Below are 20,973 nucleotides of genomic sequence, written 5' to 3'. Positions count from 1 at the left end.
GCTTGGGGGGGGGAGGGGGTCACATGTGAGTTTAATTGAATAAAAGTACCGGCAAAATGTTTCTTTAATATATAATTGGGACCTCCAGTGTTTTCAAGAAGAAAAGTTTACAGTTCGTTAGGGGTAGTGGACGGGGCACTGCTATTGATTCATGAAGATTGAGATCCTTCTAATTCCCTTCTGTATGTGTTTAGTGCAGTGGGTTATAATGAAGTTTTTGCATTCCATAGCATGGCTTGGTAGGCTCACCGATGTGAATCGGTGCTGGGGTGGGGGAGTCAAAGTTTTGCTTGGTGAGTCTAAGGTCCGGTATTTTCTCTGGTGCATTGTTTGTTTGGGAACTGTAATGCAGGCTTCTTGTGGAAATAATTATGCATAAGGCACATGGAAAACCAGTACAGTTCCTAGTTAAAATGACACTAACACTCAATGCTTTACACTGAAGACTGAATGAAGTAGATTTTCTTTCCTGACTTGGAATGTGGGGGGAAAGGGAAACACAACTAAGCTTTACAAAATATGTACTTATCTCAAGCATATAGGGTGGATATTATCTTTCACCATAGATAATCATCGGACGGGAAACAGCCTTTGGCAAGGAAGCCTAGGACCCGTCTGCCTTTGGATGTGTTTGACCACACAATATTCAGTGGTGGGTATTTAGAGTACTTATTTATTTATTGCCTTGATCGTTGGAGCAAGGGTGATTTACCAATTATGCAGGATAACTCTAGCTTTCTCATCTTGGGCATCATCTTAACTCTCCTACGCCTAAATCTGCACACATTGGGTGTCATCTACTGTTGTTGGTCTTTTGGAACTCGCTATCCCTTCACTCTTCTCTGCCTCACAGCCTGTTTAGTCCCTTAGGGTATCTTTTCTTCCTGTAGCGCTGTTCTCATTATGGACCTTACTACAGCTTTGCTATGTATTGTAGATAAATGTAAATTATATGATAAAAACGCAACAGAAATTTGAAAAAGTGGGTACTTTTGAAAAACTCTGCCCCGTCGGGGATCATTAAGTAGCAATAAATGGCTACCCCTGGGACTATCAATTCTCAATTTTACTGAAGGCGCGGGTATTCTTATTTTACCTACGTCACTTTCAATGAATGAAAACTGTAATTTGTAATTATTTAAACATATAAGGTAGATAGACTGCACCTCTAGTTTATATCTTTCCGACAAAAATCAACACAACATAATTGATCACTTTCCAATATACTTTTTCAAAAAGATTTTACTTCATTCTTAGAAAATCAAATTATTTATTCTTTTAGTACTATATTCTCCATATAATTTGTATACATACACTTACAATTAACCTTTTTACTGTAAGTAAAGGACAAATATTTAAAAAAACAGCACACTGTACATTTTCTATACATAAACATTCAAAGAATCCTGATTTGTAGTAATCCTACTGATATTCTCATATCTATATCGGGATACATAGGGCTCAAATTATCCTCAATAGACTTTCATTGAGTGGCCCTACGATAAAAGACTGTGCTCAGAATAGTTCAAGTTCAAAGATTTGTATAGCGCAATACTCACCCAGAGGGTTTCAAGGCGCTTGAGGGGGGGGGGGGTTGCTTTATTTATCGAATAACCAGGTTTTTAGCTGCTTTCTGAAGGAGAGGTGGTTCTGTGTAAGGCGGAGGTGAGTGGGGAGAGAATTCCAGGTTTTGGCTGCTAAGTAGGAGAAGGATCGTCCCCCCAGGGTGGATGTATGGACGCGCGGAATTGCGGCGAGGGCTTGGTTGGATGATCGTAATTGGCAGGTGGGGGTGTAGAAGGATAATCGTGTGTTGAGGTATTCGGGTCCTAGGTCGTAGATGGCCTTGTGTGCGTGGGTGAGGAGACGGAACGTTATTCTCTTGTTGACAGGGAGCCAGTGGAGGTCTTTCAGGTGGCTGGAGATGTGAGCTTGACGGGGGATGTCCAGTATGAGTCTGGCTGAGACGTTTTGGATGCGTTGGAGTTTTTTCTGTAGTTTGGCTGTGGTTCCAGCGTAAAGGGTATTTCCGTAATCCAGTCGGCTTGTGACCAGTGCGTGGGTGACTGTCTTTCTTGTTTCGGTGGGGATCCAACTGAAGATTTTTTTGAGCATGCGTAGGATGTTGAAGCATGAAGATGAGACGGCGTTGACTTGTCTGTCCATCGAGAGGGAGGAGTCGAGGATAAAGCCCAGGTTACGTGCGTGATCTGTAGGTGTGGGTGCTGTACCCAGGGCCGGTGGCCACCATGAGTCGTCCCAGGCAGAGGGTGATGATCCTAAGATGAGGACTTCCGTTTTGTCCGAGTTCAGTTTTAAACAGCTGTTTTTCATCCATTCAGCTACTTCTTTCATTCCTTCGTGTAGATTGGTTTTGGCGGTGTTTGGGACTTTGGTGAGGGAGAGGATCAGCTGGGTGTCGTCTGCGTAGGAGATGATGTTGATGTTGAGGTTGTGTTGTCGCGCGATGGATGCGAGGGGACTCATGTAAACGTTGAAGAGGGTGGGGCTAAGTGATGATCCTTGTGGTATGCCGCAGATGACTTCGGTGGCCTTTGATTGGAATGGGGGGAGGCGGACTCTCTGGGTTCTTCCGGCGAGGAATGAGATGATCCAGTCCAAGGCTTTTCCTTGTATTCCGATGTTGCTGAGGCGTTGTATAAGGGTGTTATGACAGACAGTGTCGAAGGCGGCGGAGAGGTCAAGTAGGATGAGGGCAACTGTTTCTCCGTTGTCCAGAAGCGTTCGGATGTCGTCTGTAGCTGCGATGAGGGCGGTTTCGGTGCTGTGTTTGGCTCGGAAGCCGGACTGTGAGGGGTCGAGGGATTTGTTGCATTCAAGGAAGGCGGCGAGCTGATTGTTGACGGCTTTCTCGATGACTTTGGCAGGGAATGGGAGGAGTGAGATGGGGCGGTAGTTCTTAAGTTCAGAGGGGTCCGCTGTGGGTTTCTTCAGAAGGGCGCTGAGTTCGGCATGTTTCCAGATTTCCGGGAAGGTAGCGGAGTTGAAGGAACAGTTGATGACATCGCGGAGATGGGGTGCGATGATGGAGTCTGCTTTGTTGAAGATGTGGTGGGGGCATGGGTCGGTTGGTGATCCTGAATGGATGGAGTTCATCAGGCGGATGGTGTCTTCAGTAGTGATTGGGTTCCAGTCACAAAGGACAATAGAGGGCGGTTTTGGTTCGGGGGTGGGTGGAGTTGACTGGTTTTCTGATTGGTTTTCAAAGCTGTTATGTATGTCGGCAATTTTGTTGTGGAAGAATGAGGATAATGAGTCGCAGAGTTCTTGGGAGGGAGTGATGTCATTGGTGCCGGCGGTGGGGTTGGTAAAATCTTTTACGATGTTGAATAGTTCCTTGCTGTTTTGGGCGTTGTTGTCAAGTCGTTCTTTGAGTGCTGATTTCTTGGTGGATCGGATCAGTTGGTGGTGTTTGCGAATTGCGTTCTTGAAGATGGCTAGGTTGTCAGTGGTTGGGTTTTTCCTCCAGGATTTCTCGAGGGTGCGGCAGAGCTTCTTGGATTTCTTAAGGTCATCGTTGAACCAGGGGGCTTTTTTGCTGCCTTGCTTGATTTGATGGTTTTTCAAGGGTGCTAGTTCGTCGGCGCCGAGGGTGATCCATTGTGTGAGGTTGGTGGCTGCTTGGTTTGGGTCCGATGATTTGGCAGGAGGGTTTAGATGAAGCGAAGAGGAGAGCTGGGCGGTGGTGATTTTGTTCCAATTTCTTCGGGGGATAGGTTGTGGGGGGTTGTGGGTCATGGTCTTTTTGTAGTTGAAGTGTACGCAGCTGTGGTCCGTCCAATGGAGAGTTGTGGTGTGGTCGAAGGAGATGTGTTTGCTGGAGGTGAAGATTGGGTCGAGCGTGTGTCCGGCAAGGTGGGTGGGGGTGTCAATAAGTTGTTTGAGTCCGAGATTGGCCAGGTTGTCTAGAAGGGTGGTGGTGTTGTAGTTGTTAATCTTTTCCAGATGGAAGTTGAGGTCTCCCAGTAGTATGTAGTTCTCGGAGGGGAGCGCATGTGGGCTGATGAAGTCAGTGATGTCTTCGCTGAATTGTGTGCGGGGTCCTGGAGGTCTGTAGATGAGGGTGCCTCTGAGTGTGGTCTTGGGGTTGGTGTGGATCTGGAAGTGAAGATGTTCGGCAGTAGTGAGGTTATCGTCGGAGCTGGTTGTGATGCAGATGGTGTTCTTATGGACGATGGCTATGCCTCCTCCCGTTTGGTTGATGCGGTCCTTTCGAATGATCTTGTAGCCGTCCGGGATGGCTTTGGCGATGTCGGGCGCTGATGAGGCGTTCATCCATGTTTCTGTAAGGAAGGCGATGTCCGGCGATGTGGTGTCGAGTAGGTTCCACAGTTCAATGGAGTGTCTGTGGACCGAGCGGGTGTTGTGCAGGATGCACTTCAGGTGCTTGTTGTCGGAGCTCTGTTTTGAGTTAGTGGATTTGGTGTGGGTCTTGACGCAGTCGAACTTGCAGGAGTGGCAGGTGAAGGGTCCATGGGTGTGTCTAGGGGCGGCTTGGTAGCAGTTTGGGAGTCGGCCGGGGTTGAGTGCAGAGAGGGTTGCGGCGTCGTAAGTAATGCGAGTGGGATGGGTATTGCGGGGGCCAGGGGGTCTGGCGCTGGGCGCGGGCCAGGCGCGGACGGGCGTAGACGGGCTTACCTTTGGCGCACCTTCGGCGCGCATGGGGCGCGACCGCTGCGCGTGAACGCTGCGCGCAAAAGCATCTGTCATATGTAGATAGTGGAGGGGGGAGGGGGAGGGAGGAGCAGCTGGGAGGCGGGAGCGGGGTGGAGAGGACGCGCTCCGAGGCACAACAAACAACAAAATGGCTGCAGAAGCGAAACCGGAACCGGTTCGGGCAACACTAGAAATAACGCTGTGGGCAGAGAGGCACTATCACAATGAGGCAGAAGTATTTTAATCTATCTGGCAGTGCGAGCGCTAGGCAAGGCAAAGCGGCTAATATACCCAAATGCAGGATAATACAGTGAGGCAATGCGAGCAATTTACACAAGTGCAGGATAATACAGTGAGGCAATGCGAGCAGTGCAGGCACAGTACAATTCAGGGCAGCAGAGCAGCACAACGATACTCAGGAGAGATCAAGGGCCGAGGGGAGCGACCGCTTCTGACGGAGTGAATGACATTCAAGAACCATTTGGAGTTTAGACCATCTTTTCTTTGCTAAACTTGTTAGATCCTTTGTTCAATCTCAAATTCTTGGGACTGATATTCTGAGTCACGTGAATATAAAGGTGAGTAGTAGTGGTGCTGACGCGTTTCGACCTTCGTGCTGGGGAACTGGAGGATTTCTAGGAAGGTCTTCCTCAGGGCTGGGGCTGTGAGTGTAGGATTTGGTGATCTAATGTGCAGGGAAATTCATGGAACTTGATCCATCGTCCTGTCCTAGAGGATACTAGAGATTTACATCTTCTTTTCTCGTAATCCTTTTCTTTTATCTGTCTTTCTCGTCGAGGCTGGTTTCGCATTGATAATATTTTGGCCAATATTGGGTTCTCATGTTTTGCCTCCTAATTTGTAATGGGATAATTCATGAATGTTCACAAGAATGTCGGTCTGTCTTGCTGTTGACAATGTGTACCTTTGTAAATCTATCTTGAAACTTTTATGGGTTGGATAAGCTAGCCCAGTCTTAATTATGTATAGGATGTTTTATAGGTATAGGTGTTGTAAGTTTATGTGTCCTTTTTTAATGGAATTTTATAGGTATATCTATCTGTTTGTTCGTACTTAACAGACCTGAAGAAGTCCTGTACCGGGACGAAACACGACGGCTGTACTGTGTGTAGTGTCACATAAGTTTGACTCCACTTTTATTTACTGCAAATGGAATAAAAAGAGAAAAAAACTGAAGAACATTGTGACTGAATTTGGAATTTATATTTTGTACTTGTTGACAACTTTTGTTGTGTGGTGCACTTGTGCTTGTGTTATCAAATTGTTAGGTTCCTGAGGGAACAAGCATTGTGACGGTGGGTGCAATTCAGTGTGCACACAGACTCTGGCTAGTATAGAGGGGATTCTATTAATGGAGGGATAACTGGTCAGGTGCTGTTAATTAGAAGGCTCCACTGTCAGGTTCATATGTTCTTGTTTTTCTTGGTGAGTCTAAGGTCAGGAATTTTCTCTAGTGCATTGTTTGTTTTGGAACTAGAATGCAGGCTTCTTGTGCAAATAATTCTGCATAACGCACATGGAGAACCAGTACAGTTCCTCGTTAAAATGACACTAACACTCTATGCTTTTCACTGAAGACTGAATTAAGTAGATTTTCTTTCCTGACTTGGAATGTGGGGGGCAAGGGAAACACAACTAAGCGTTACAAAATATGTACTTATCGCAAGCATATAGGGTGGATATTATCTTTCACATTTGTAGGGGACACCTATTTTCAAATGGCTCCTTAAGTTGGGTCAGGCCGGGGTTCTCTTGTGTTACATTCTATAAAGATAATAAAAGTCACAGCAGATATTACTAATACATAGCAGATTAGATGGTACTGACATAGCCCTTATCAGTCTTTATGCTCCCAACACAGACCAATTTGCCTTGCACAATCGTATTCCAATCCAACTACAGCAGTGGCCACAGATCCTGTTGTGGATGTGAGGTGACACTAACTACGTTCCAGATGTGGATTTGGAATGGTCTTCCCTCCCTCTAGATTAGGATAGCATAGGGGTCAGTGGGGCTGTGAAATAGCTTATAAATTGGGACTGGTTGACACCCGAATGTACTTGCAAAATACCCTTTGGGACTCGACTTTTTACTCACCTGTGCATGATCTTCATGCACGTCTAGGCAGATTTGTGTGCTCCTGGGGATCGCCTCACAGGTTCATTGAGTGGAGTACCTGGAAAGGACAGTATCCGATCAGAACACCCTGATAATGTTCATGATCCCCAAGTGGAGCCTTCAGAGCTCGACTTTTGAGGATCCAGTTTTGTGCAAGTCCCTTGGGATTGTTATCACGACCTATTACCACCTTAATGCGGGCTCAGCTTTGGCTGTTCTTGGTGAGTGGGATGCCTTAAAAGTGGTGGTAAGGGGCCATTTCTTTGCAGCAGTGGTAGGAGAAAGATGCAAGTTGAGTAGGGATCTGTGGGAGCTGGACTCTTGACTACTTCTCTTAGAAAGGTCAGCTTCCACATCCACCACTAGAAAACAAGAACTGCTGGCGCTTACGGCAAAATACTTGACCTTGGTTAAGTGTGAGTGTGTGTGTTGTTTGGACAAGAGTTGTGTTCACTTTGAAGCTGATAGATCTAGACGTCTTTTGACTTGGTTGGTCAAAGAAGAGACTAGAAGTGAACTTATTGCCCAGTTCAGAACTGCTCCTCTGACTGGAGTCCAAGATCAAAATGCCATTAACTTGCTTTTCCTTAATTACTATCAGGAGCTTTACCGATTACCGGATATGCCCTCAAATGAGGAAGTGATGGGATATTTGGGTGTATGGGATTTGCCAATCTTGTCGAGGTATAAGATATTTGCCCTTGGGGCTCCCATTATGGCAGGGGAAATCTGTCAAGCAGTGGATGCTCTCCATTAAGGTTAAAAAGCTGGGTCTAAACTGCTTGAAGAAAATGCTAACCTTTTGATCCTCGCCTCTTTAATATCTATAAATAGACCTGGGAGAAAGGCTTTCTCCCCTTCACAGTGTAGAATCCCTGGTTATACTCCTCCCCAAGAAACAGGGTGACCTCATGGATAAGCATTTTTATAGGCATCTTTCCATGACTGCGCTGGATTATAAAATCGTCCGTAAGGTTCTTGCCTTTCAACTTCAACCTTATATGACAACTCTTATCCACCATGATCAGAATGGCTTTATTCCCATGCAGAATACTAATCTGAACATCAGGTGTCTCCTTAGGGTTTTACAGGAGACTCCCTTAGTGGAATATCCTGAGGCCGGTTCGCTGGGTACACTTACTCTTCTCCCAGGCCATCATTTCCTCTTCATATCGTGCTTACCTTGACACTGGGCAGGGATACTGTTTTTCTCCCCTACTGTTTGCCATATCTGGCCACTTAAAGTTATGTATGGAATTCTAGGAGGGCTTACAGCTATCCATCTTGGGTAGAATCACTTTGCTTAAAGTGACTGTTGCTTTACTTTAGTTACTTACCTCTGTGGATACCAGCTGCGTGGCTCCATTGACTGAAGGTCTTGATCCAAGACTTCATTTGGTCCTCCAAGTGACACAGAGTGTCCCTTAAGTTCCTTCAGTTACACCTGCTATGGGGGGTCTTGGGGTGTCTGAACTTTGAGCTCTATTATATTGCTGAACAAGTGGAATTGCTTCCCAATTGAGTTCAGTAGGGATTGTTTGCATAAGCTAGGGCTGCTGGAGTCTTGGCTGAACAGGGGAGTTGATTGCTTGCCTTGTTGACCCTCCGCAGAAGGCACCTGCAATCAATATTATTTTGTCCGCTGCTTTGAAGAGGCTGGACTGGACTTACCCGTATTACCAGACTGACCCCTTTGTATGCTCCTACAATACTATTGATTGGTTTGCCAGACTGATCAGGGATCATTCTGCTTCTATTTTTTCTGGATGGATGGAGTTAGGACTCCTGTTTGTGGGTGATTTGTTTGCGAATGGCTGAGTCATCCTCTTGACTCAGTTGGTCTCTGACTTGGTTCTACATGCCATGCATTTACTGAATTCCCCCCCCCCCCCCCATTTTAGTTTTTTTAACAAACGTTGGGTCTTGTCGAACATCCTACGCATAAATTACTTCAACTGCGCTTCACAATGGGAAACATTCAAAATTCCATCACCTGGCTACTCAAATAATTGTTGGTGATGATTGAGTTTCCATTACTAAGACTTGGAGGGGCGGGGGGGGGAGGGGGTGAATGGGAGTTGAGCTTAAATAAGCCCTTTACTGATAGGGGCTGGGGCAAGGTTTTGAATTATACATGCTCGGTTTCTTGCAACATAATGTTTAAATGCACACCTAGTTTAACTACTTGCACAGTACATGTATATGACACCAAAATGACTGAATCCTATTACGGGTACTGCTGACCTACCCTGCCCTAGATCTAATGCAGTGGATGCTTAATTTTTTCACATGGTGTGCTCAGTGGCACAAATCCTTTGGAAGTGCATCACAGGCTCTCTTAACGAATTACTTAACAGGACGACATTGCATAATTGCATAATCCAGTAGCATGTTTATTGGGTGTGTCCTGAAGACCTAAACAGGAAACAAAACTGGCAATACATTTCTTGACCTGACTTTGGTCCTAGCTTTAAGGTGCATTGCAATGCACTGGGCATCACTTACTCCCCATCCCTTCTGCGCATGGCGCAAAGATGTCACACTTTGGGCGCTGAGTGTGAGCACGGTATTGCATACATTTCAAAGAACACCATATCCTAAATATCCCATTGCAGCTTTATGAAATTAGATTGTGTTTATGTTCGAGAATCCCGATAGTTCCACGCCAGTTACGCCACCAGTAGCAAATGATTGATGAATATTCCATATGGGACTATTCTCATGGAACATGATTTTATCTTGTATCCCCTAGGTTCACGACCCATATGTGGCTCTACATCACCAAGAAAGTTTGTATTGATTATAAACTTTTTTTCTTATTTAGTTGATTATTTGCAATATATACCTGTTTAACGTGTAATTTACACCTGTATAGTGTTTCTAATTGAAAACACTGCAATAAACAGATTTTTTTAAAAGCGCAATAAAGTTCTGTGAAACAAATTGGATTGTATTTATTTCCACACATGTTAAACTAATAAAGAAAAATTATAATGAAAAATTGGTTGTATGGCAAAATATCGAGGTCACGAACATCAAACTGCATATTTATTTGCTCCAGAATATCGACTACCAACATATCGCCAAGGTAAGTATGCATAGGAAAGATTTACTATTGTTTGCTTCACAGATATTTACTGTGAGGATATGCTGCAGTCCATATTGTGGAGTTAATTTAAGTGCTGATTGATCTATAACAAAACATAATATTTTGATAGTGTCCCCCCCCCCCATGCCACAAGGCCACATCCTTTCTTTCACCCAAATCTTTACATGCAATAGCATCAATGCTGCTGTGTGGGATCAATCAATCGTTCAGGATTTGTATTGCGTGGCTGCTTCACCCGTGAGGGTCTTGAAGTGCTGTGGGGTCCTGCTGTGGTATTCCACGCTCTTCCCTATTGGTTGAACATTCAGTTCTTGGGGTCCTTCCTGAACTGTTGGAGAGACAGAGTTGCTCTGAAGTGTAGGAGGAGGGTGTTCCAGGTCTTAGCCGCCAGAGGGGAGAAGGAGCAGCCTCCTGTTCAACCGACGGATGTGCTGGGTAGCTGCTAGGGAGAGGGACCTGAAACGGATCTGGGATGAGAGTTGCTTCATTGATTATCCTTGATTGGATAAAGTAAAAGAAAAAGGTTCCACTTCAGACAAAGTTGGCCGGGACAATATTTTAATTATGCTGCAATAATTTCGTATTACACTCTACTTACACCACTTCATGTAATTTCCTGCTATTTACTGTAAAAGTTCACCTTGAACAAACCATTATCTGTAAACTGAGTCTCCTAGACAGGGGGAGAGACGGGAAGAAGCCCCAGATTCAATGTTTGATAACTGGACCTTGGTTGGGTGGACCCGGTGGGGGGAGGGGGGTTTGCGGGGTGTGGGTGGGGTTTGTTTACAAGTTATAAAAAACAATAACGTGATTCATAATGGTAAATGCTTTTGCTGATTGGGGGTCTGATAGGCGCCTCAGTGGACGCCCATAATAGTTCATTAACCTCGGACCGGGGAATGTCTTGCTTATTGTATGGGGTGGTCGATGTGATACAACTGTTTCCAAATGTGAAGTTTGCCAAGAAAATTGCAAAAAAGAAAGTTTAAAGAAAAACATTTTCGGTAAAAAAATGTACTGCACAAAAACAACAATAGGACATGAGTAGCTATTCACATTGCTTTTGTTTTTGCACTATTTTTAGTGAAAAATGTGTGCTTGTGTCAAAAATTGTGTAAAGGACGCATTTTGGACTAAAATGTACCATAAAATGACGGATTTTCATTTTGAGTACGTTTGCTGAAATTTCACGTGATTCCTTGAAAGCAAATTATTTGAATTTTGCACTTCACTTACCAAAAAATCTTTCTCTGCCTCTTCTCTTCAATTGGTAGATCTGTAGCTTTTGTTGTCTTACACATTGGTTCCTTTGCATTTATATCGGGGCGGGAGGTCTCCTTGTTTGTCCTTTTCAGCTACTAAAGTACTGTTGCTTATTAACCATCTAGGGGGCATCTGGGAACTTTTTAGCTTGATTTCTCTTTAGTCCCTTGAGACCTTACTAAAGTTTTCATTCCAGTATGGGGCCTGTGTTTGTACTGCTACGTTTAAATTGCTGAGTGGAGAGAATTGTCACATTCCACCATTCCTCGTACCTAGGAGTACACTGCTCCTACTCTCTAAGGACTCCAAGCTATTGTCATTAAAAGAGATACTGCGGATGTGGTGGGGTCTATTTGTGAATGTGGGTCAACAGTTTAATAGTTTCTTTCAAGTTCTTTCATATTGCTTTTATTTAGCGTTCTCATTCGATTTAGGGGCGATTGAGGGAGCGGTCCGATATTTGCTTATTTTTATTTATGTTCCCTATAAACGTTAAAAAAAAAGAAAACATCCTGTGAAGAGAGCTCTGGGAAAAGAAGGGAAAATAGCCTGTTTTTCAGTAGATCCAATTGGCACGAATTATATTATTAGCTCTGTGCCCCGTTCTGTAAGAAGAGCTATGTCTGCTTCCAGGAGATCAATCTAAAAGGCATATTGGCGAAGTTGTGGCACCATACAAAGTTATGCGGCCTTCCTTGTCAGATGCAACCTTATCCTAAACTTTTCCTTTAACTTTCTTCTTGTTTACAGACCCCCACCTAGCAATGTAACCTTCTCAGACACCTTTGTAGAAACTTTCAACCCTGTTTACCAAATACTCAAACCTATGTATCCTTGGTGACATTAACATAAGGTTTCAAAATCTAGTATGCCCCACTCCAGAACAATACTCCCTGACCTAGACACACTCAACCTACAACAGCTCACTCCCAAACCTACTCACCTTCTATAATATGCTTTAGATGTCATATTTGCTAATCTAGTCATGTTCCAAAGGGTAACTCCAGTCACATTATCAGATCACCACCTGGTTGTCATCCAACACAAGACCGCACAACTCGCCCTAACTAAACTCTGCCTGCAACTACAAATCGACCTCGGGACATGCTGAAATGGAGGACCTATAAACCCAGCTCACTTCTAATACAGATCTTGACACAATAAACTCTGTTGACAAACTCTACGGATGGTTCTGTGAAGCTCTTGATATTGTAATCCGAAAGAAAACATCTAAACACAGCAAAACACAGCAAAAGATAAAAATCCTCTGAGATTAATGAAGATTGACAAAATATAAAACAACAAATCACAAAGCTTCAAAGCACCTGGCTAAAAAAAACAACCCTCAAGACAAGATATGCCTTCAAAAACATAACAGAATGTATAAGCCTAAAATCTAAAAAGCTAAACAAAATACTAGTCAAGCAGAATCTACAACACAAAATGCCCCAATAAAGATTTTGCCTAAATACTCACAGAATTTTTCAGTTCCAAATGCACCGAAGGGACCCATCCCATTTCATTGGGAATTGTCACTAACTGGCAACTCATTATGCAACCAAAACAGACACATTGGATTCATACTTAACACAAAACAACAGCACTAACTCTTTTGCAAGAAATCCCTCCAGCGGAAATCACGAATGGAATTTCTGGATCTTGTCGAAGAGAGCAGACCAATGGAATGCACCTCTGACTCTTGTATCCCACACATCTTCAAAATATTCTTCAAACAACTTGAGTACTGATCAACAACTCCTTAACAGCCAAAAGTCCCTGACCCCAGTCTAATCCCACAAGTAGGGTCATTGACCTTAGCCAAACTAACCTGGTTTCCTGCCTTAACCAATGAAGTCACTGAATAAACTCTAAAGTCAATAATATCGGGATTGCCGCTTAATCTGGAACCCCCTGATAGTCTGAAAGAGGTGGCAATACACGTCTGTCTGTTCTTACGGACATGTTAATCACTCACTGGACATTGGCAATGTCCCCCCTGCGTGGACACATGCTATTGTTAAACCCTTACTGAAAAAGCCCACACCCAATGCTCTCCTGACAGAAAACTATAGACCAATCTCCTTACTCCCTGTAGCTAGCAAAGTACTAAAAAAACAATTGAGGAAACACCTTTCCAGCTTTTGGAAACTCACACTATTCTCCATCCCGCCCAAACAGGCTTTTGACGAGGCAGCAGCACTAAGACCGCCCTGCTAGTAGCCTCTGAGGACAGCAGTAAAATGTCTAGCAGCCTTCTTGGAAAATGGGAGCTTCCAGGTCTGTGAAGAAGCCTTTTTTTCAACCTACCACCCCTTGAAATGCGGGATCACACAGGGCTGCTCCCTGAGCCTTACACTATTTATACGTTCTTCCCCTGGTGGAGATTGTGCGAGCACACAGCCTCGCACTTGTCCTATGCAGATGGCATGCAGATCATCATAGCACTTATGCCAGAAGCAGGGCAAACATACAATCAACTCAACTCCTTCTAAATCAGGTTACCCATTCCATATCCATTAGTAGCCTAAAACTCAGTGTCGAAAAGACGGAGAAGACGGAAGTAACAACCTTTCAAGTTGGACGGAACTTTCATGGCTAGACTACCTTGAGGAGCTTCCGTAGCTCTCCCAAGCAGCCAAAAGCTTAGGTTTTTAGGTTGATGATAACCCTCCTATGGAAACTCAGGGCGGGAATCTTGCCTTGACCTGTTTTGGAATTTTGAGAACTCTTAAGAAAACTGCTACATTGGCTACCAACTTCTTATAGGAGAGTGGTTGTGCAGGGACTGATTAACTCCTGTCTAGATTAAGGAAACTCCCTCTATATAGGAAGTTCCAAGCATTTTATAAAATGACTACAAGTCCAGAATGGCCAGCTCGGATTCTTGAAAAAAAAAACAACACCAATCGGCTGCTCCAGCTTTAGCAGCTCTGCACTGGCTTCCGGTGCAGAAAATAATTAATTTTAAGGTAATTGCATGCGCAGGAAAGGTCCACTCATTGTTCAGCAACTACTCAATCCTTAAATTCCCAGGTCTCTACCATCCAGGAATCCAAGGCTGCTGATAGTGCCTAAGATTAACAAGACAAGATGCAGCTGTTGCTCCGTAGCTTATCTTGTCCCTAAACTTTGGAGCAAACTCCCTGCTGTCCTCTGAGTGAATTATTCCGAATCCAGCTTCAGAAAACTCCTGAAGACGCATCTTTTTTAATCACTTGTTATTATTTTGAAGTTCATCTGGCAAGATGGCAGGTTTGTTGTCGTTCGTGCTGGGAGGCCAGGTTGGGTAGCTATGTGCTAAACAAAAACACCAGAATAGAATAGAGCATCCACCTGCTGTGAAATAAATCAAACATTGACCCTTAGACCTTTGTGATGGCAGATCTATAGCAAACAGACCAGGCAAACTTCTAGAAAGAGCACCCTTCACCCAAATGTCACAATTAATTGAAGAAAACTCCCTACTTTCCAAATTGTATTCTGTCCAGGAAGAGGCACTGAATCAGTCCTAATTGCCATCTTGGACAACTTCAAAGATGCAAAAGTCAGGAATTGGGCAGATGGACTACTTCTCTGACATTTCAGCTGCTGCAACACAGTGGATTATGACACTCTAGTCAAAAGACTCAAGGAAAAGGGTATAGAGAGAACTTCTCGCAATTGGAGCTCTTCTTACCAACAAAACAGAGCAAATGTGATCGATACTCCTTCTTTCACATCAAAATCCTACAGCATAAAGGTAGGTGTCCTCCAATACTCAATCTTGTCACCACTGCTTTTCAACATAAAATCTTTACCTAAATTGATCCAAAAGAATTTAGTTCACCTGCTATAAATACGCATTCAACATGCAGGTCCCTCTTAATTTGGAAAGCCCCACGGACATTGGCAACTTCAAAATCTTCAGTTGCCTCCGGGCCATTGACCAGTGAATGGCATGTAGACAACTCAAATTGGACACATTGAAAACTGAAATACTAACCTGTGGCAAGTGGGAAAACGTATGGCCCTCTGTGTGTATAAATGCAAAAACAACAGTTGATGGACAGAATGCAGAACAATGTCATACATTCACCCCAGTACAGAGATCTGGGTCTAAAGCCATCGTTTTTTTTGCACTCCACACCTCCCCAGTTCAGACATGGCCATATGCATATCAGACCCATGAGGCACAGGGTCAAGGCTGATTTGCATATGGCCATGTCTGAACTGGGGTGGTGTGGAGTACAAAAACGATGGATTTAGGCCCAGATCTCTGTACTGGGGTGAATGTATGACATTGATTTGCATTCTGTCCCATCAACTGTTGTTTTTGCCTCTGTGTGTATAGCCTGGTGATCTAGGATCACCATAAAAAATATCCAAGAGGGTAAGAAACCTTGGAATTCTCTTGAACTCCATGCTGACTATGAATGTCCAAGTGTATAAGCTACCTAGATCAAACTTTCTTACCATGAAAGCACTGTAAATCATCTTCCCACGCATAGGATTCCTTTGCAAGGTCCAAGCAAGCATATCACTTGTCCTATAAAAACCAGCACACTAATGGGAAATATCACCTTTATCAACCATGAGAAGATTGCAGATAATTCAGAGCCCTGCTACCAACCGACTAGTACATGTAGAGCCACACGCCCATATCTCCCCCCCCTTAAGGGCCCAAAGCTAACCACTAGTTGCCAGAAGATCCTCCATCAAGCTGCTTTGTATCATCCAGAAAGCAATACTTGACAAATATCCACTTTTAATCAAGATCAAAATCACAAAATGCATCCAACAAAGAAAACTATGCTCTATACTGGCACCTTATCTCAAAACACCAACATATAAGAAAAAGAAAACATGGGTGGGACATCTTTCACTTTCAAGCAGCTAGCCTATGGAATTTGTTACCACCAAAAAATTAGATCCATTAATAATCATCACAGCTTCAAGAAGTCAAGTCAAGAGTTGGTTCTTCCCAACCAGATTATAATACTCACAAAAACAGCAACATTCAGCAATAGTATGACCAAGACATTATACATACACATAAGCATATATATGTCTGTATGTATTTATCTTCATATTTATGGGGAACAAAAATCTGTGCTATATATGAGAATGTATGTATCTCAATATATAACTGTTGTGGTATGTATATGCATTTGTACATTAACATGGATTTAGCCAAAGTCGGGGATAAAAGGTCTCCACTGTGTCTTAATTGGTAGTGTTGTGCTATAGGATAACGTATCTCAATGTACATAAATGTTCCAGTATGCGTTTCTGTAGTGCCAAAGCTATACATCATGTTTAAAGCTCCCAGTGTTTAGTTTTTACTGATTTGTACAGAAAATTGTGCATCGTGTGAGTGACTGTCCATGCTGTCCTTCTTGAATTCCAGGCCAACAGATAGAGCGCATGGAGAGTTAACAGAAAGGATGAGATATTCCTAAATACAGGGATATGTTAACATATATTGAGATATAATGCTAATATTGACCTGTGGCAATAGTGTTTTGTTATATTAGACTACTTAATTTGTTAAAATACAATGGGCATCAAAGTATGAGTGCTTATTTTTCCGTTAAACGAATGAGGAAAAATACCATTATACTACTAAATGTATTCTCCAAACACAAAATAAAAATGGAAAAATACCAAAAAACAGGCCCAAAAAGAAATATAGACCGATGCAGACGAAAATTAAAAAAAATTAAACACCATAAAACCGGGAGCCCTACTCATGTTGCACGGGCATTTTTAGCTATAAACCACAAAAGTTCTCTTGCATGTGATATTTGTATTGATTATGCATTAGAGGTCGTCAATTCCATATTTGTTTGTCGATATTCCCTGCCTTGCATTTGTGACACTTCAAATCTCATTTTTTAGGTCTCGGCTAGAAGCGAGCAAAGCTCGCTCTCGCCAGAGATCTATTGTTAGCGGCTCAGCTTCCGAGGAGGACAGCACTCGCCGCGCGCAAGGCGATTTGCGCCGGCCACGCGCTCGAGAACGCGCTCGCAGTGGCCAGCTGCTGTCCTCCTCGGAAGCTGAGCTGCTAGCTATACCTCCCGCTGCTTGCGCATGCGCCGTGCCCCATGGAAGGTTTTGGGTTTACGCATGCGCCGTGCCCCTTCCTGCAGGACCGGCCGCGGCAGACCTGGTTACTTGTCTTTGCTGGTAACTCTTTCAAATCAATGCCTGTCGAAGTAATCGAAGAATAACCATCTTCCGAGAGAGTGGAGTGCCTTTGTGAAATTAGTAGATGCCCAGCGACAGCGTAGAACTATTGCTTCACTCTGCACGGTAGTGGGTGAACTGCAGGTCGACGCGTTGTCTCCTGTATCCTCTTTTACCTGGTAATGCAGCTCGATGTGCGGGTTTTCCTTACGCTGAATTATCGTCTCGCCCAAGAAGGTGGCACTTCTGTTCGCAGAGTCTGGAATATTCTGAGCCGCTTGATTAAGTTTACGTCGCGTTAGTATGAACTAATGTAGCTTGCTTTTCTGTGATGGAGGCTAAGGTAACAGCATTCGCTCAAGTGCCCCCTGGAGGGGCATTAACTATCTTCAGAGGGGATACTGACTTGGAGATCACATGTGAACACCTTTGCGTTCGCGGTGGTTTTTTCGCGTCAGAGAGCCGCTGAATGCTTTGATGGGCAGATACTTATTTAACTGAAGAGGTAAAGCACTTGCACTTCGCAGCACTCCTGCAATGCATTTCATGAGACAGTACCAGCACTTCTCTGGAGCAAACTGGCACTCTAAATAATGAGTACCTGCTCTTCGAATTTTCCATTTATCGCGCTTTGGTTGCTAAATGGGAATGTCTCCTCTAAAGGGAGAATGTCGTGGCTTGTGAGCGAGGTTGGCTCGGTGCCCCCCTGGCGGGCAGGTCTAGGCTTGCACCGGCGCCCTCTGTGTCCCGAACCCCTTCGTAAGACCAAATACGACCCCAACTCGCCTCGTGTTGGGCTCCGCAGACAGCCTTGGAGTTGGACGCATCTTTAGGGCGGCAGGCAGCAGCCAGCACAGGTGGGGTGGGTGACGGGTGCCCAAAGCCGGCCTGCACTTCCAAGGCTTGGGTGTCGCCACACAGCTTGACTTAACATCCGCCCCCTGCCCTCAAGTGTTCAGCATGTGAACAATCCCCGCAGGACAGCACTGCTCAGAAAACGACGCGGCTCACACCCGCCAGTACCGTCAAGCCACACGCTGCTCTGTACGGGCAGCAAAAGCGGAGCACTGCTGTGCCGTCTGCAGAGTACTGACTACTTATGGAGGACACGCGCCCAGGTCCTTTCCAAAAAGAGACAGGTGTGGCTGGCCGCTCTGCTTCGCCCGTGCACGCACACTTCCCGTTTTCGTACTCGAAAGGACACCAGTCCTGCTGGAAATACTTGGCATTAGCGCCCACGCCACCCTCTGGGAGCAGGTGCAGCGCTGAGTGGAGAGGGGACGTGCTGGCTGCTCTCTGGCACACGCGAGGGGAGTGTGTTGTGGGAGCACACAGGACGCGTGTCCCTCCCACCCACACCAGCAGCGGAGCCTCACACATCCACTGTATGCAAATCCATCTGCCGATGGTCGTCCTGCCCTTGCACCCCCGGCAGCCCCCCGAGCCCTGCCGCCTCTGCTGGATAAGATGGATTGTAATAATTTGATCTGCCGCTCCTCTCGGCCCCCGCCCCTGCCTCGAAGCCCAGGTTCGCCCGGTGGTCATGGGGTCCCTGCCTTGGCGCCGGTCCGGGCTGCACGGAGCGCACAGTGCTCACTAGAGTTAATGGGCACGCCTGGACCTATGCACTGGGGAGACGAGAGCAGCGCACAGGCACATCGCAGAAACTTTAAGCCGGGAAGATGCAGACTGTGCAGCCCACGCTCTGATAAGTGCCAGCAGACTCTGGCCGGGCAGTAACTGTCTGGGTTCTTGTGGCATGCGAGATCTCGCCCTGCGAGCACGGTTTTGTAGCCAAGGGGTGGCCACTGTTGATAAGAGGCCTTTTGAAGCTTTGGTGGGGCAGAGCTGCCGCACGGGCTCCGGCAGCACAGGGGATAGCGCTTGCAGGGATACAGCTGAAAACCAAGAGGATCTAGGCACTAGCAGCCTAGGGGATCGGTGCTGGATTGGGAACACGGACTACTGCAATGTAGGGGACTATGGGGGGGGGGAGGTTTCTGTTGCAGAATAGGACCACCCAAGGCGAGGACACGGCTGCATCCCAAAAGGGGGGGGAGCTTTGCTGCACCACTGCCACTGGCAGAACAGGAGCTAGTGCTTTTGGACAAACAGCTGAGGAACAAATGTATCTAGGCACTAGCATCCTAGGATCCCTGTGCTGGATGGGAAGAGTAACTGCTGCATCCTGGAGGCCACTGCCTATGAGCGTCACTGCTGCAGCCTAGGGGCACTCTGGCTGAGGACACTGATGGCTGTAACCCAGGGGCCACTGGTGGAAGGGAGGGGGGCACGCCTGCAGTACAGGGGTTGTTGCTTTTGGGGATACAGCTGGAGCGGGTACTGCAGCAGGCTGGGGGAGCAGTGCTGGGTTGAACCATTGCTGAAGTCCAGTGTCCCTTCGTTTGTGCGTGAAACAAAAGAGGAATAGAATATTCATGTGCAAGACATGTCACACAATGCACTACAGGCCTCGGTCAGGTGTGTTTTGTAGTCTACAAAAGCCCACTCAAAACATGTGCAGTTGTAGATATGGTGACTTTGTATTGTAAACTGGTAGTGGCAGAAGATGGCAATTTTAACAAAGAGAAACCTACTGAGCATTTCTCATGTAATATTCTGCTTCTATCTTTTCTTTACAGAAGCACCGTGGGCACATTTCTGGCGAGTAAGGTACAGTGATACGATATTTAATAGAATTCTTTGCAAGTTTTGGCAAACATTTTGTATCTTTAGAGATGGGTAGATGCGAGACTTGGGGAATCTGTTTTTTTCTGTACCTCTTCACCGTTGTCAGTAATTTAGAAACAGAGGTGAGTTGTTGAACATTCCCCATTCTTTAGTGTCTTCTTATTTTCCGCAGGAAGCAATGAAGCAGAAATGTTCAGACAGCAGCATCAATTTTGGAAAAGGGGGTGGTGATGGACAGAGTTTCTGAATGATGCAGAATACTCTTACCCAGTCAAGAGATCAGGGCTTGATCCATCACCGTTTTTTAGCTCACTGCACCATCTCAGCTCAGAACCTGGCTACATGTAAACTAGTCTGTTCCTGTCCCAGTGCATGATGGGAACAGGGCAAACCAAAAGACCAAGCCAATTCTTATACTGGGAAGGAAACAAGCTTCCGGGGACCGGTTTCTGGCATTTCAGCCGTCGTCGGCCCGGCTTGCTTGAATCCTGATGGTGCAATGAGCAAGGGACTCACGTCTGAGTATACCCTCCCACACTTAGTGTGGACAAAATCGATTTTGAAAAAAGGGGGTGGTGATGGACAGAGTTTCTGAATGCAGCAGAATACTCTTACCCAGTCAAGAGATCAGGGCTTGATCCATCACCGTTTTTTAGCTCACTGCACCATCCCAGCTCAGAACCTGGCTACATGCAAATTAGTCTGTTCCTGTCCCAGTGCATGATGGGAACAGGGCAAACCAAACTACCAAGCCAATTCTTATACTGGGAAGGAAACAAGCAGCATCATACTTGGTGTGGATGTGGGGAGGCAGGTGAGCCTCGTTTACACCTGACCCTCATTTCCGACTGAATAGATCACCAATGTTTCCACCTCACTCCCTTTCGTGCACTCACATGATGCTTTCATGTTTACTTAAATATCCA

The 20,973-nt window shown here is 45.2% G+C and overlaps 1 protein-coding gene across 2 annotated transcripts in view; it reads left to right on the top strand.

The window, feature by feature from the left end:
• IDNK (IDNK gluconokinase) overlaps positions 1-20,973 on the top strand; it is a 102,866-nt gene that overhangs the window by 17,068 nt on the left and 64,825 nt on the right. For both annotated transcript variants that reach the window (XM_086961319.1, XM_086961318.1), the window contains exon 2: positions 19,999-20,029. In XM_086961319.1, the coding sequence (XP_086817445.1) occupies positions 19,999-20,029 (31 nt within the window). The remainder of the gene's footprint in view (positions 1-19,998; positions 20,030-20,973) is intronic.

Source organism: Lissotriton vulgaris, chromosome 3_1, assembly GCF_964263255.1.
Source record: "Lissotriton vulgaris chromosome 3_1, aLisVul1.2, whole genome shotgun sequence".
NCBI classification, from domain to species: Eukaryota; Metazoa; Chordata; class Amphibia; order Caudata; family Salamandridae; genus Lissotriton; species Lissotriton vulgaris.
The sequence above is the reverse complement of the archived record's forward strand: the minus strand, read 5'-3'. Positions and strand labels throughout refer to the sequence as shown.